General features: G+C 42.3%; 4 protein-coding genes across 4 annotated transcripts; all 4 read left to right on the top strand.

Annotated features, from left to right (window-relative positions):
* Positions 1 to 57: 57 nt before the first annotated feature.
* On the top strand, positions 58 to 2,430 carry LOC133011784 (protocadherin gamma-C3-like). Its single transcript, XM_061079682.1, has one exon. The coding sequence runs from the start codon at positions 58 to 60 to the stop codon at positions 2,428 to 2,430; it is 2,373 nt and encodes a 790-aa protein (XP_060935665.1).
* A 1,001-nt stretch (positions 2,431 to 3,431) lies between these two features.
* LOC133011425 (protocadherin beta-18-like) lies at positions 3,432 to 9,110 on the top strand. The gene is made up of 6 exons (XM_061079157.1): positions 3,432 to 3,729; positions 5,047 to 5,183; positions 5,268 to 5,465; positions 5,583 to 5,783; positions 6,405 to 6,479; positions 6,816 to 9,110. Exons 1-6 carry the CDS (start codon positions 3,432 to 3,434, stop codon positions 9,108 to 9,110), a joined length of 3,204 nt encoding a protein of 1,067 aa, XP_060935140.1.
* Positions 9,111 to 9,564: 454 nt separating this feature from the next.
* Positions 9,565 to 11,946, top strand: LOC133011424 (protocadherin alpha-8-like). Its single transcript, XM_061079156.1, has one exon. It carries the CDS (start codon positions 9,565 to 9,567, stop codon positions 11,944 to 11,946), a length of 2,382 nt encoding a protein of 793 aa, XP_060935139.1.
* A 462-nt stretch (positions 11,947 to 12,408) lies between these two features.
* LOC133012052 (protocadherin alpha-3-like) lies at positions 12,409 to 14,766 on the top strand. Its single transcript, XM_061080018.1, has one exon. The coding sequence runs from the start codon at positions 12,409 to 12,411 to the stop codon at positions 14,764 to 14,766; it is 2,358 nt and encodes a 785-aa protein (XP_060936001.1).
* The last annotated feature ends 917 nt before the right edge of the window (positions 14,767 to 15,683 follow it).

Raw genomic sequence — 15,683 nt, 5'->3', positions numbered from 1 at the left:
TGTAAACAGTGTTGCGATCACGTAGCGTTTACTGGATTTATCCCTTGGCCTCAGACAATGGAACAAAGCGGACCGGGCTGCGGCCGACAAGGAAGAAAATGGATTTCCTTCGTGTTGGCGTCGACTTTGCTTTTCGGTATGAAGGCCTCGGGACAGATAAGATATTCTATATCGGAAGAGATCAAAGAAGGAACGGCAGTCGGGAATATAGCGAAGGATTTGGGAATCGATCCTAATATTTTAAAAGCGAGGGGGTTTCGCATTGTTTCTGGCTCCACTGAACCGCTTTTCCAGGTAAACCAAAATGATGGGATTCTGTACGTAAATCGTAAAATTGACCGGGAGGAAATATGCCAGCGGACCAGTGCGTGTCTGATAAACCTTAAGAGCGTGCTGGAGAACCCGCTGGAGATCCATTATGTTGCAGTGGAGGTGTTAGACGTAAATGACCACTCGCCCTCTTTCCCGGAGAACAACAAAAGGCTGGAGATTTCAGAGTCCACTTTACCGGGAACACGGTTTCAGCTGCATGCAGCACTCGACCCAGACGGCGGAATGAATTCAGTTCAACAGTATAAACTTAGTCAAAATAATCATTTTCGACTGGAAGTGAAAGATCGAGGGAAAGATGGCAAAGTGCCTATTCTACAGTTACAAAGTCCTTTAGACAGGGAAGCATCCAGCAGCCACAAACTACTGCTTACAGCCGTGGATGGGGGTAAACCACCGAAATCTGGGTCTATGGAGATATTAATAGATGTTCTAGATGTGAATGATAATGCTCCCATTTTTACAAAGGATGTCTATTCTGCAGAGATAAATGAGAATTCACCAATTGGCACAATAGTTATTCGAGTAAACACCACTGATCTAGATGAAGGTGTAAATGGAGAAGTTAGTTATTCATTTGGAAATGTAAACAGCAAGGTGCAGGAAATGTTTGACGTCAACCCAAGCACAGGTGAAATAACTGTGAAAGGAGAACTAGACTATGAAGTGGATGAGAGTTATGAAATAGATATTCAAGCATCCGACAGTGGCGCTGTTCCACTTAGAACCGATAAAAGCATAACTGTAAATATTAGAGACATAAATGACAATGCACCTGCGATTGAAGTTACGTCACTATCTAATGAAATACCAGAGGATGCCAGAGTAGGGACGACGGTGGCACTTCTTAGTATCACCGACCTGGATTCAGGAGTAAACGGAAAAGTTATCAGCCTTGTAAACGGCGACACGCCTTTCACATTAACACCTTCGATACAGGACAACATGTACGCTGTTGTGACCAAGTCACAGCTTGACAGGGAAAAGCAGTCGATCTACGATGTAACAGTTACCGCAAAAGATGCAGGTGAACCAGCCTTAACATCTGAAAAGACATTCAGAGTTGTTATATCCGATGTAAACGATAACAGTCCAGAGTTTTTAACGGGCAGATATAATTTCTATGTCCCCGAGAATAATCCTCCAGGACTGTCGGTATTCTCTTTGATTGCGTCTGATCGTGATTTAGGAGATAATGCTTTTATTTCTTATCATATTCTCAGAGATGGAAGCAAATATAATAAAGTGACGTCGTTTCTTAATATCAACTCAGAGAACGGAGACATCATGGCGCTAAAAAGTTTTGACTTTGAAACGGTGAAAACTTTCCAGTTCCACGTTGTTGCGTCAGATTCTGGAACTCCGTCACTGAGCAGCAACGTCACAGTGAACGTGTTCATTCTGGATCAGAACGACAACGCCCCAGTCATCCTGTATCCAGTCAGCTCCAACGGTTCTGCTGAAGGTGTGGAGGAGATTCCTCGCAATGTGAACGCAGGACACTTGGTGACTAAAGTCAGAGCCTATGACGCTGATATAGGATATAACGGCTGGTTACTGTTTTCACTGCAACAAGTTACTGACCACAGTCTCTTTGGTTTGGACCGCTATACAGGACAGATCAGAACACTTCGCTCATTCACAGAGACAGACGAGGCTGAGCACAAGCTGCTCATACTGGTCAAAGACAATGGGAACGTGTCACTCTCAGCAACAGCTACTGTCATCGTCAAAGTCGTGGAGCCCAAAGAAGCTTTTGCAGCTTCTGATGTGAAAAGCTCAACAAAAGCAGAGGAGGAAAATAATGTGACTTTTTACCTGATGATAACTGTGGGCTCAGTTTCAGCTCTTTTCCTCGTCAGCATCATCGTGCTGATTTCAATGCAGTGCTCAAAGTCCACAGACTACACTTCTGAATATCTACCAGAGCCTAATTATGATGGGACACTGTGTCACAGCATCCAGTACAGATCTGGAGACAAACGCTACATGTTAGTTGGACCCAGGATGAGTATAGGATCTACTATAGCCCCAGGAAGCCATGCCAATACACTAATGCTGCCTGACAGGAGGGGGGCATCTGGAGAGGTAAGACTTTAATAATGCACACTTTGTTTATGAGAAACACCTCCTATTTAATCATAGCACTGTACTTACTTTGACTAACAAAGTCAAACACCTTTTTTTAAATGAACATAAGCAGTACCGTTTCCAAACAAAGAGAAGAATCACAATATGTGTGGAAAGTGTGATGCTCTCTTTCTGGTCCCTGTAACAGTATTTTATGTTGCCTGTGTTGTTGTTCTGTCTTTCACAGTTAGGTTTTGAATGACTGTGTGCAGCTTGTCAATTAGCATCATAATTCATAGGTTGCTCACATAATATTGCTGAGTATCCCTGCCCATGTTGTTGACCCCTGCAGTACACTCTGGGGAGCATTATTATCGGCATATTTCAAAATGATATAATTCATAATAATCTCCCATTTAAAATGGCAACAGAAAAAACATTCGTAGATGAATCAGGTTCTTTTGTGGCAATAAGTAGGCAGCAGGTTTTTACACCGTATTGACTGTGTTGTGTTATGTATTTGTTTACTATCAATATGGGAGCACGGAGTTCATTGTTTCAGGTGCTAGGTTGGGGGGTGGCCGCTGTCCAAGGCACTGAAAAGCATCTACTTCACTGCTCCCACTCTTGATGATAATTCATCAGAGTATTTAATTTGCATTACGCTGTAGCAGCATTGACAGTATAATTTCTGAGAATAATATACAGCTACTTTAACCAGCTCTTTGTATTTTGGTTAGAACCGTTTCTTTGCTCTTGATTCACATCACAATGTTTGCTTACAATATATAAATGAGCAAATGTCTTCTGCTTTAGTTCTGTTTCAAAGCTGTTCTCCTCTTGGTGTCACTATAACATAAAGGATGCGATCATGGTCGTCGTCCCTCCCCTCACAAAGCTTTTGTTCGGTGCCTCACAGCAGAACAAACGTTTGGTGTGAGAACGGCAGTCGAATGAGACCGTGTGGTGGTCGAATATAAACATTTCATCATACAAGTGAGATAATCCTGCGTTGATGCTGGTGGATAACGATGGAGAGCAAAGGACGACCGAGTGACTATGGCTGGCTTGCTTTTCGTCTGTGTTTACTGGGGCTTTTCGGAAAGCAGGCATTGGGTGAATTGAGATACTCTATTCCGGAGGAGGTGAAAGAAGGAACCGTTGTCGGGAATGTCGCCAAGGATCTGGGTCTGGAGAGAACGTCTCTGGCTGATCGACGTTTCCGTGTTGTTTCTGGATCTAAGGAGACGTTCTTTGAGGTAAACCCGGACAGCGGGGCTTTACAGGTCCGGAACAAAATCGACAGGGAGGAGCTCTGTCACGGCAGTGGTGCCTGTGTAATGGAGCTAAAAATCCTTGTCGAAAATCCTCTGGAAATGCACCATGTCGTTATTGAAATCACTGATGTGAATGATCACGCTCCCAGTTTTTCCGAAAAGGCACAGACATTTGAAATAGCAGAGCATTCTTCTCCGGGAACGAGATTCGAACTGCACGCGGCCCATGATCCCGATGCAGGAATAAACTCCATCCGAACATACACATTAACGTCAAACGATCACTTTGAAATAGATATTAGTCAGAGCGATGAAGATAAAATACCATTTTTAGTGCTGAAGAAGGCATTAGACAGAGAACAGAAGAATAAACACGTGTTATTTGTTACAGCAGTTGACGGAGGTAAACCTCCGAGATCAGGCACACTGAATGTTTCCATCACCGTTCTAGACAGTAATGATAATCGTCCAATGTTCAGTCAGGACACCTATCAAATCGAAATATATGAAAATGCTCAAGTTGGCGCTGCTGTTACGAAAGTAAATGCAACGGATCCAGACGAAGGTAATAATGGAGAAATCGAGTACAGCTTCAGCAAAACAATGGCACGTAAGATCTACGAGATATTTGAACTGAACAGTTTAAGTGGACAAATAAAATTGAAAGGGCCGTTGGATTTTGAAGATTCGGAGATTTATAAACTGGAAGTCCAGGCATCAGATAAAGGGCAACCTCCATTAACAGGAAGGTGTAGAGTTATTGTAAAGATTAAAGACGTCAACGATAATCCGCCAGAAATAGAAGTGACATCACTTTCAAATACAGTGTCTGAAGATTCAAAACCTGGAACAGTTATTTCACTTATCAGCGTGACGGATAAAGACTCTGGTGTTAATGGAAAAGTTATTTTACGCATAAACGACGGCGTGCCTTTCGAGTTAAAACCCTCCTATAAGGAGAACATTTATTCAGTTGTTACTAAAGCATTATTAGATCGAGAGCAGGTGCCACTGTATGAAATAATTATTAAAGCCAATGATTGTGGTCAACCTCCCTTATCGACATTTAAAACTTTAAACATTCAGATATCAGACGTAAATGACAACAGTCCACATTTCAACCAAAGTCCATTACAGTTTTATCTGTCAGAAAATAATGTTGCTGGAGCGCCAGTGTTCTCTGTGAGCGCGACTGACAGTGACATGAATGAAAATGCGGCTATTTCATATCATGTTGCGAGAGGAGGGAGTGGAAATGACGTGACGTCATCTTTCCTAAATATAAATTCCGATAATGGGCAAATTTCCGCGCTAAAAAGTTTTGACTTTGAAACACTGAAAACTTTCCAGTTCCACGTTGTGGCATCAGATTCTGGAACTCCGTCACTGAGCAGCAACGTCACAGTGAACGTGTTCATTCTGGATCAGAACGACAACGCTCCAGTCATCCTGTATCCAGTCAGCTCCAACGGTTCTGCTGAAGGTGTGGAGGAGATACCCCGCAATGTGAACGCAGGACACTTGGTGACTAAAGTCAGAGCCTATGACGCTGATATAGGATATAACGGCTGGTTACTGTTTTCACTGCAGGAAGTTACTGACCACAGCCTCTTTGGTTTGGACCGCTATACAGGACAGATCAGAACACTTCGCTCATTCACAGAGACAGACGAGGCTGAGCACAAGCTGCTCATACTGGTCAAAGACAATGGGAACGTGTCACTCTCAGCAACAGCTACTGTCATCGTCAAAGTCGTGGAGCCCAAAGAAGCTTTTGCAGCTTCTGATGTGAAAAGTTCGACAAAAGCAGAAGAGGACAATAATGTGACTTTTTACCTGATGATAACTGTGGGCTCAGTTTCAGCTCTTTTTCTCGTCAGTATCATCGTGCTGATTTCAATGCAGTGCTCAAAGTCCACAGACTACACTTCTAAATATCTGCCAGAGCCTAATTATGATGGGACACTGTGTCACAGCATCCAGTACAGATCTGGAGACAAACGCTACATGTTAGTTGGACCCAGGATGAGTATAGGATCTACTATAGCCCCAGGAAGCCATGCCAACACACTAATGCTGCCTGACAGGAGAGGGATGTCTGGAGAGGTAAGACTTTAATCTGCTGTTTCTGATGTGGATCACTTTATTGAGGTACATAGACGTTACTCGTCTGATTCGTCATCTTAACATTGTGCTGGGATATTTTTGAGACACTGCAGTGTCCCTTCTTTCCATCAGAACCGAGTTAAGTTTGTCAGCTGTCTATGACGTGCATTCAACTTCCTGCTTCTGCTCGTATGATGCACAAACAGTTTTTCTTATAGCAGAGTCTCTCAAGCACACATCTCTCTCGATTATATTTTTCTATATTTATTACCTTTTTCTTCCTGCAAGATACACACAGCTAATGCCTTAATTTACTTTAGCCTCTTTTATGGCAGTGTTTGAAAAATGAGCTTTGTCACCGACTACATATACAGAACTCTACACCTGCCTACGTTGCCATGCTGTTTGCTATTAGTGTTGCTAATATTCATTTTTGAAATTGTGAAAAAATTCCAGGAATCAAGGAAATTGTTTATTTTAAAGCTCAGTGTGTTGTTGATCGTTGTCCATGGTGCTGTATTTTACTGACTTTTCTGGTTTCAAGCAACAACACGTTCAATGCTAAAACAATGATTTGGCAACTTTTTTCTCCCTTGATCCTTTATACGTGCTGCAGTTTAGTTGCGTGGATTTTTGCTGGATAAAACATTTCACGTATTTTTTCTCATGATCCTTTTATGTGTGACGGGGGGTTATGTGCACTTTAAATCATCTAATATGTTGCCTCTTGGTGTCACTGTTACATTAATAAGGCCATATGAATGACTTGGTTCCTCCTCTCCCAAAGCTTTTGTTTGGTACCTCACAGCAGAGGAGCCATCTGATCTAAGGCTGTGCGTCGAATGAGACGTTGTGGTGTTTTTTCTAAACATGCGATCCTGAAAGGGCTGGATATACCCACCCGATTACTGCCGAAACCGCTTCCACTGTGCATTAGGCTGCTGGATAACGATGGAGAGGATACGGCAATATCGAAGAAATCAGCATCGGTTTGCTTTATATTTTTTCTTCATTCTGATCGTCGGAAAGCAGGCATCGGCTGAACTGAGATACTCGATTCCAGAGGAGATGAGAGAAGGAAGCGTTGTTGGAAACGTAGCAAAGGATCTTGGTCTGGATAAAAGCTCTTTGATTGATCGGCGGTTCCGTGTTGTGTCTGAATCTACGGACGCTTTTTTCGAGGTAAATCCGGACAATGGTGCTTTACAGGTTCTTAAGAAAATCGACAGGGAGGAGCTTTGTCAGGGAAGCGGTGCATGTTTAATAGAGCTGAAAATCCTCGTAGAAAACCCTTTGGAAATACACTACGTACTTGTAGAAATCACTGACGTGAATGATCACTCCCCTGTTTTTTCAGAAATGGTGCAGAAATTTGAAATAGCAGAGCATTCTTCTCCAGGAACGAGATTCGAACTCCACGCAGCCCGTGATCCCGATGCTGGAATAAATTCCATCCGCACATACACACTAACGACAAACGATCACTTTGAAATAGATATTAGTCAGAGCGATGAAGATAAAATGCCATTTTTAGTTCTGAAGAAGGCATTAGACAGAGAACGGAATGATAAACACGTGTTATTTGTTACTGCAGTTGACGGAGGTAAACCTCCGAGATCAGGCACACTCAACGTTTCCATTATTGTTCTAGACATTAATGATAATCGTCCAATGTTTAGTCAGGAGACTTATCAAGTAGAAATATATGAAAACGCTCAAGTTGGAACAACCGTTATTAAAGTCAATGCAACAGATCCAGACGAAGGTAGTAATGGAGAAATCGAGTACAGCTTCAGCAAAACAATGGCACGTAAAATCTATGAGATATTTGAACTGGATAGTGTGAGTGGACAAATTAAATTGAAAGGTGAACTTGATTTTGAGGAATCAGAGATTTACAAACTAGACGTTCAAGCGTCAGATAAATCAACAGCGCCATTAACAAGCAGATGTAGAGTTATATTAAAGGTTAAGGACGTCAACGATAATCCACCCAAAATAGAAGTGACATCACTTTCAAATACAGTGTCTGAAGATTCAAAACCTGGAACAGTTATTTCACTTATCAGTGTGCGGGATAAAGATTCTGGTATCAATGGAAAAGTTATTTTAAGTATAACAAACGAAGTTCCTTTTGAACTAAAACCTTCTTATAAGGAAAACACATATTCAGTTACCACTAAGCGATTTTTGGATCGAGAGGAGGTGTCAAATTATGACATCACAATAAAAGCCACTGACTGTGGTGAACCTCCCTTATCAACTTTTAAAACTCTAAACATTCAGATATCAGATGTTAATGACAACAATCCACAATTCTCCCGAAATCCGATACAGTTTTATCTCTCAGAAAATAACATTGCTGGAAAGTCGATTTTATCTGTGAGCGCAACGGACAGTGATTTAAATGACAACGCAGCTATTTCATATCATATTGTCAGACAGGGGAGTAAAAATGACATAATGTCTTTCCTTAATATTAACTCAGAGAACGGTGACATCACTGCACTAAAAAGTTTCGACTTTGAAACGCTGAAAACTTTCCAGTTCCACGTTGTTGCGTCGGATTCTGGAACTCCGTCACTGAGCAGCAACGTCACAGTGAACGTGTTCATTCTGGATCAGAACGACAACGCTCCAGTCATCCTTTATCCAGTCAGCTCCAACGGTTCTGCTGAAGGTGTGGAGGAGATTCCCCGCAATGTGAACGCAGGACACTTGGTGACTAAAATCAGAGCCTATGACGCTGATATAGGATATAACGGCTGGTTACTGTTTTCACTGCAGGAAGTTACTGACCACAGTCTCTTTGGTTTGGACCGCTATACAGGACAGATCAGAACACTTCGCTCATTCACAGAGACAGACGAGGCTGAGCACAAGCTGCTCATACTGGTCAAAGACAATGGGAACGTGTCACTCTCAGCAACAGCTACTGTCATCGTCAAAGTCGTGGAGCCCAAAGAAGCTTTTGCAGCTTCTGATGTGAAAAGTTCAACAAAAGCAGATGAGGACAATAATGTGACTTTTTACCTGATGATAACTGTGGGCTCAGTTTCAGCTCTTTTTCTCGTCAGTATCATCGTGCTGATTTCAATGCAGTGCTCAAAGTCCACAGACTACACTTCTAAATATCTGCCAGAGCCTAATTATGATGGGACACTGTGTCACAGCATCCAGTACAGATCTGGAGACAAACGCTACATGTTAGTTGGACCCAGGATGAGTATAGGATCTACTATAGCCCCAGGAAGCCATGCCAACACACTAATGCTGCCTGACAGGAGGGGGATGTCTGGAGAGGTAAGCTGGATGACTTTTGCTTGATTTGGGGAAGTGGCTGACACATGTTACTGTGATTTAAAGTAGAACATTTGGGGGAAAATAGCTCGACCTGCGAGCCTGAGTTACAATGTCTCTATCCATGGTGCTGAAACCGTATTTATCTGTATTAGGTTTGTAGGCCACACGCATATATTGGTGAAATGTCCTGTATTATTTAAATAAGCAAACCTAATTCTCTGTCATATTGACGAGATGTGATCACTTGGTGTCAGTGTGTGACCAGAAAAGTGTTGCAGGAGAAGCCCTTTGTCAGAGATATGAGTCCTCCCCTTTGTGGGATGGGTTTTCCCTTTTCTAGTCCTGGATGCATCCTTTACGCTCGCCGCAGCATTTTTTATAATGCACTGGAAACTGTGCGTATGATTTGAGGACATATATTTATTTTGACACGGCAGTCGTTTTTCTAAATAATCGGGATTACGCCTGTCTACTAATTATGGGAAATAAAGGACCTGGAGCATCGAGAGCACAATGGTGGTGGGTCGCCTCCATTGTCTCGTTAATTTTCCTGTGGAGCAGAGCTTCGGCACAGATCAGATACTCGATCGCTGAGGAAGCTAAAGAAGGAACTGTTGTCGGGAATATAGCCAAGGATTTGGGATTAGAGATGACCGCGCTGAAAGAGAGAGGATGTCGGATCGTTGAGGGCTCAACAGAATCATTTTTCCACGTTAACCAGAACGACGGGTTCTTGTATATTGACCGAATAATTGACAGGGAGAAGGTTTGTGAGAGGAGCAGTGTGTGCTTGATAAACCTCAAAACGGTGCTGGAAAATCCTCTTGAAATTCATTACGTGACCGTGGAGGTGTTGGATGTGAACGATCATTCTCCCGGCTTCTCCAGCACAGAGTTACGTCTCCAAATTTCCGAGTCAGCTTTACCAGGCTTGCGCCTTCAGCTGCAAGCAGCACACGACCCGGATGTTGGCCAGTTTTCGGTCAAGGAGTATCAACTGAGTAATAATGATCATTTTCGCTTGGAAGTCAAAGATCGTGGAAAAGACGGAAAAATACCCGTGTTAGTCTTACTGAAGACGCTAGACAGGGAAACAAAGCGAAGTCACAAGATGCTTCTTACAGCTATTGACGGAGGCAAACCAAGTAAATCCGGAACAGCGGAACTTATTATTGACGTCTTGGACATCAATGATAACATGCCGGTTTTCACAGACGACACTTACACAGTATTCCTGGAGGAGAATTCTCCAATTGGCACAACAATTATAAAAGTAAACGCCACGGATTTAGACGAAGGATCCAATGGTGAGATTATATATTCATTGGGCACTAACGTGAATAGCAGAATACGTGAACTGTTTCGCATCGATCCAAATACAGGGGACATTATCGTTCAAGAGTTGATAGACTTTGAATTAGGTGAAAGTTATGAGATTGATATACAAGCGTCCGATAAAGGATCAGCCCCTTTCAGCACAGACAAAAGTGTGCTGGTAAATATTGTTGATTTGAATGATAACACACCACAGATAGAGGTTACATCATTTTCAAAGGCAATACCAGAGGACGCCAGACTAGGAACCACAGTGGCATTAATTAGTGTTCTTGATAAAGACTCTGGTCTAAACGGAAAAGTAATTTGCTCATTTGTAGAGGATGTGCCATTCACGTTATCGCCTTCAACACAAGACAACATGTACTCTATAGTCACAAAATCACGCCTGGATAGGGAAAATCAGTCAATATATGATGTTACAGTTGTTGCAAAGGATGCAGGTGAACCATCGTTATATTCAGAAAAATCTATAACTGTTGTTATATCGGATGTGAATGATAACAGCCCAGAGTTTTTAATGAGTCCATACACGTATTACGTTGCTGAAAACAACTCTCCAGGAGCGTCACTGTTTTCTGTGAGAGCATCTGACCGCGACGAGGGCGAAAATTCTCTCGTTTTATATCATATTCTAAGAGATGGAAAAGATAATTCTAAACTAAATTCATTCAGTCTGAATATTAACTCGGAAAACGGAGACATCATGGCTTTAAAAAGTTTTGACTTTGAAACAGTGAAAACATTCCAGTTCCACGTTGTAGCGTCAGATTCTGGAACTCCGTCACTGAGCAGCAACGTCACAGTGAACGTGTTCGTTCTGGATCAGAACGACAACGCTCCAGTCATCCTGTATCCAGTCAGCTCCAACGGTTCTGCTGAAGGTGTAGAGGAGATTCCCCGCAATGTGAACGCAGGACACTTGGTGACTAAAGTCAGAGCCTATGACGCTGATATCGGATATAACGGCTGGTTACTGTTTTCACTGCAGGAAGTTACTGACCACAGTCTCTTTGGTTTGGACCGCTATACAGGACAGATCAGAACACTTCGCTCATTCACAGAGACAGACGAGGCTGAGCACAAGTTGCTCATACTGGTCAAAGACAATGGGAACGTGTCACTCTCAGCAACAGCTACTGTCATCGTCAAAGTCGTGGAGCCCAAAGAAGCTTTTGCAGCTTCTGATGTGAAAAGCTCAACAAAAGCAGATGAGGACAGTAACGTGACTTTTTACCTGATGATAACTGTGGGCTCAGTTTCAGCTCTTTTTCTCGTCAGTATCATCGTGCTGATTTCAATGCAGTGCTCAAAGTCCACAGACTACACTTCTAAATATCTACCAGAGCCTAATTATGATGGGACACTGTGTCACAGCATCCAGTACAGATCTGGAGACAAACGCTACATGTTAGTTGGACCCAGGATGAGTATAGGATCTACTATAGCCCCAGGAAGCCATGCCAATACACTTATGCTGCCTGACAGGAGAGGGATGTCTGGAGAGGTGAGTAAATTATATTAGCTACTTATTGTATTTTAATGAAACGTTTTCTGATTACCATCCTCATCTATTGCTGCTAAACAAGGATATGAATTTAACCGACCAGAGGACATTTCTTATACTCAAAATAGCTATTTAATACATCGTGTTCATATTCATTTATGTATTCATTTATTAATTCAATATTTATGAGTTGAACATGATACACTGCAGTATCCCACACACTCACAAGGCGGCAGTACCTTATCATTATAACGCCTTGCCGGCGCCTCAGCGAAGCATGCACGAGTCCGTCCCTGCTGTTCAGTCCGGTTAGACCACATATAGCTGGCAGACTCGGAATAGGCGCACGGTTGATATTTTTGTATTTTGTGAAATTTATTCTATGGAGATGTGAATATTTTTCTTGCTGTGGTGGAGACATTACATCGAGACTCGTGGACGATGATGAAGGCGTTTGGAATCGTACTTTTACGTCAGATGATGAAACAAAGAGGAAGGGATTCATGGCGACCATTGCTCGTCAGCTTGGTTCTGCTTTTATCTGCCAGAGCGACCTCGGCACAGCTGAGATACTCAATATCTGAGGAACTGAAAGATGGAAGTGTTGTTGGGAATATAGCGAAAGATTTGGGAATAGACCTGAATGTAATGAAGCAGAGAGGATTCCGTATTATGTCTGGCACCAGTGAAGCTCTTTTTAAGGTGAATGAGAATGACGGCGTTCTTTATACGAACCAGAAAATAGACCGAGAGGAGGTGTGTAAGGAGAGCGCTGCGTGTTTGATTAACCTTAAAACCGTTCTCGAAAACCCACTGGAAGTTCATTATGTCACCGTGGAGATAACAGATTTAAACGACCACTGCCCCACATTTCCGGAGAATACAAAAAGGCTCGAAATCTTCGAGTCTGCGTTGCCAGGGGCAAAATATCAGCTACAGAATGCTCACGATCCGGATGGTGGCACAAACTCAGTCCAGCAGTATAAAATCAGCCAGAACGACCATTTTCGTTTAGAAATTAAAGATCGAGGACGAGATGGCAAAACTCCAATTTTACAATTGCAGAGACAGCTCGACAGAGAGGCCAGAAGCAGCCATAAATTGCTGTTGACAGCTATAGATGGCGGAAATCCACCAAAAACAGGCACAGTTGAAATATACATAGATGTTCTAGATGTTAATGATAATATGCCGGTCTTCACAAAGGACACATATTCAGTGGTGCTTCAGGAGAATTCTCCCATTGGTACAACAGTCATCAAAGTTAATGCAACGGATTTGGACGAAGGCGCCAACGGAGAAGTTGTTTATTCATTTGGCAGTGATGTAAAAGATCAAATCCGAGAGCTTTTTGAAATCGACTCTGTTAAAGGGGAGATCACTGTGAAAGGTCGTGTAGACTTTGAGGAACAAGACAGTTATGATATCGATATACAGGCGTCTGATAAGGGAAGTATAACATTAAGAACAGATAAAAGTGTTATTATTAAAATTAGAGATACAAATGATAACGTTCCTGAAATTGAGGTGGCGTCATTGTCAAATTCGGTTTCAGAGGACGCTCGACCAGGAACAACCGTAGCGCTTATCAGCATTACCGATTTGGATTCTGGTGTAAATGGCAAAATAATTAGCTCTGTCGCTGAAGACGGCCCATTCACATTAACTCCATCTATACAACACAACATGTTTGCTGTCGTCACTAAATCGCTGCTGGACAGGGAACAACAATCAAGTTATGATATTACAATTATAGCTAAAGACGCAGGCGAACCAGCCTTGACATCCGAGAAGACTATTAGTGTGTTTGTGTCCGATACGAATGACAACAGTCCTGTGTTTTCACTGAGCCCCTACACGTTCTACATCACCGAAAATAACACCCCGGGAGCCTCTGTGTTTTCTGTGAGAGCGTCTGATCGCGACGAAGGTGAAAATGCACTTATTTCATATCATATTCTCAGGAATGCAGGTAGTGAAAATAGAGTGACATCGTTTCTTAACATCAACTCAGAGAACGGAGACATCGTGGCGCTAAAAAGTTTTGATTTTGAAGCAGTGAAAAATTTCCAGTTCCACGTTGTAGGGTCAGATTCTGGAACTCCGTCACTGAGCAGCAACGTCACAGTGAACGTGTTCATTCTGGATCAGAACGACAACGCTCCAGTCATCCTGTATCCAGTCAGCTCCAACGGTTCTGCTGCAGGTGTGGAGGAGATTCCTCGCAATGTGAATCCAGGACACTTGGTGACTAAAGTCAGAGCCTATGACGCTGATATAGGATATAACGGCTGGTTACTGTTCTCACTGCAGGAAGTTACTGACCACAGTCTCTTTGGTTTGGACCGCTATACAGGACAAATCAGAACACTTCGCTCATTCACAGAGACAGACGAGGCGGAGCACAAACTGCTCATACTGGTCAAAGACAATGGGAACGTGTCACTCTCAGCAACAGCTACTGTCACTGTCAAAGTTGTGGAGCCCAAAGAAGCTTTTTCAGCTTCTGATGTTAAAAGTTCGACAAAAGCAGAGGAGGACAATAATGTGACTTTTTACCTGATGATAACTGTGGGCTCAGTATCAGCTCTTTTTCTCGTCAGTATCATCGTGCTGATTTCAATGCAGTGCTCAAAGTCCACAGACTACACTTCTAAATATCTACCAGAGCCTAATTATGATGGGACACTGTGTCACAGCATCCAGTACAGATCTGGAGACAAACGCTACATGTTAGTTGGACCCAGGATGAGTATAGGATCTACTATAGCCCCAGGAAGCCATGCCAACACACTAATGCTGCCTGACAGGAGAGGTACATCTGGAGAGGTAAGATAGTTTCACATTCCCTCGCAGAACTATGTGTAGCCTTATTTGGTACAAAGATGAATTTCTAACATGATCGCGTTTATTATTCCTGTGATATTCTCTGGTTTAAATTCGAGGGATTAACTGATTAATAAGGGTGGTTTTAAGCAAGTGTTCCTGTCTTACACTATCGCATCACCCTTATAAAATTAATGGGAAAACACTGTGTTCATTCAGTTATCAGACTCTTGCTGATAGAAGACATATACATTTATCTTGTACTAAAACAAGAAGGGTTTGGTATTTTGTTAAATTGCTTACACAAAGATGATATCAGTGCGACAGTGGCATAGTCATGTGCAATTTGTAAGGAGCAAGAGGCTTACAGAAGTATTCTAACATCATAACGTGAGGATGCAAACTGGTTAGTCATAGACAACACTCTGTTTTGTATCAGAGCTTCTGATGTCTCATGGCCACTGGTATGACAGATTACTAGTATATAAATATTTTCTATATCTACCTATCTGCTAAATAAAATAACACTTGTGCCAATATAAACTTTCATTTCAGTTGGAATATCATCAATCTTTAGTGTTTTACGTCTGAAAATGAGTCGTGGTTTAGCTGAGTGCAGACTGTCGCTGTCCTTGGTACTGAAACAGTAACAATTATTTCCCCCTTTTATGCCTTTTATAACCTTTCCCCCCCAATTCTAATTTGAAGCATAATTCGAAACCTAATGGTGACTGAAATAAAGGGGTATGGGCAGCTTTGCTTCCTCTACTTTATGAGGAAAAATAAAGTGAAACATTTTCTTGAGAATATGCTTTTAAACTATCGTTTTGCGCAAAGTCAAAGTGTGATGCATTTATTTCAAATACAGCACTGTAGTGTGGTTCATGATCACTTGGTGTCGGTGTAATGACAGAAAAATATTACACATG

The sequence above is a fragment of the Limanda limanda genome, chromosome 10, assembly GCF_963576545.1.
Source record: "Limanda limanda chromosome 10, fLimLim1.1, whole genome shotgun sequence".
NCBI classification, from domain to species: Eukaryota; Metazoa; Chordata; class Actinopteri; order Pleuronectiformes; family Pleuronectidae; genus Limanda; species Limanda limanda.
The sequence above is the reverse complement of the archived record's forward strand: the minus strand, read 5'-3'. Positions and strand labels throughout refer to the sequence as shown.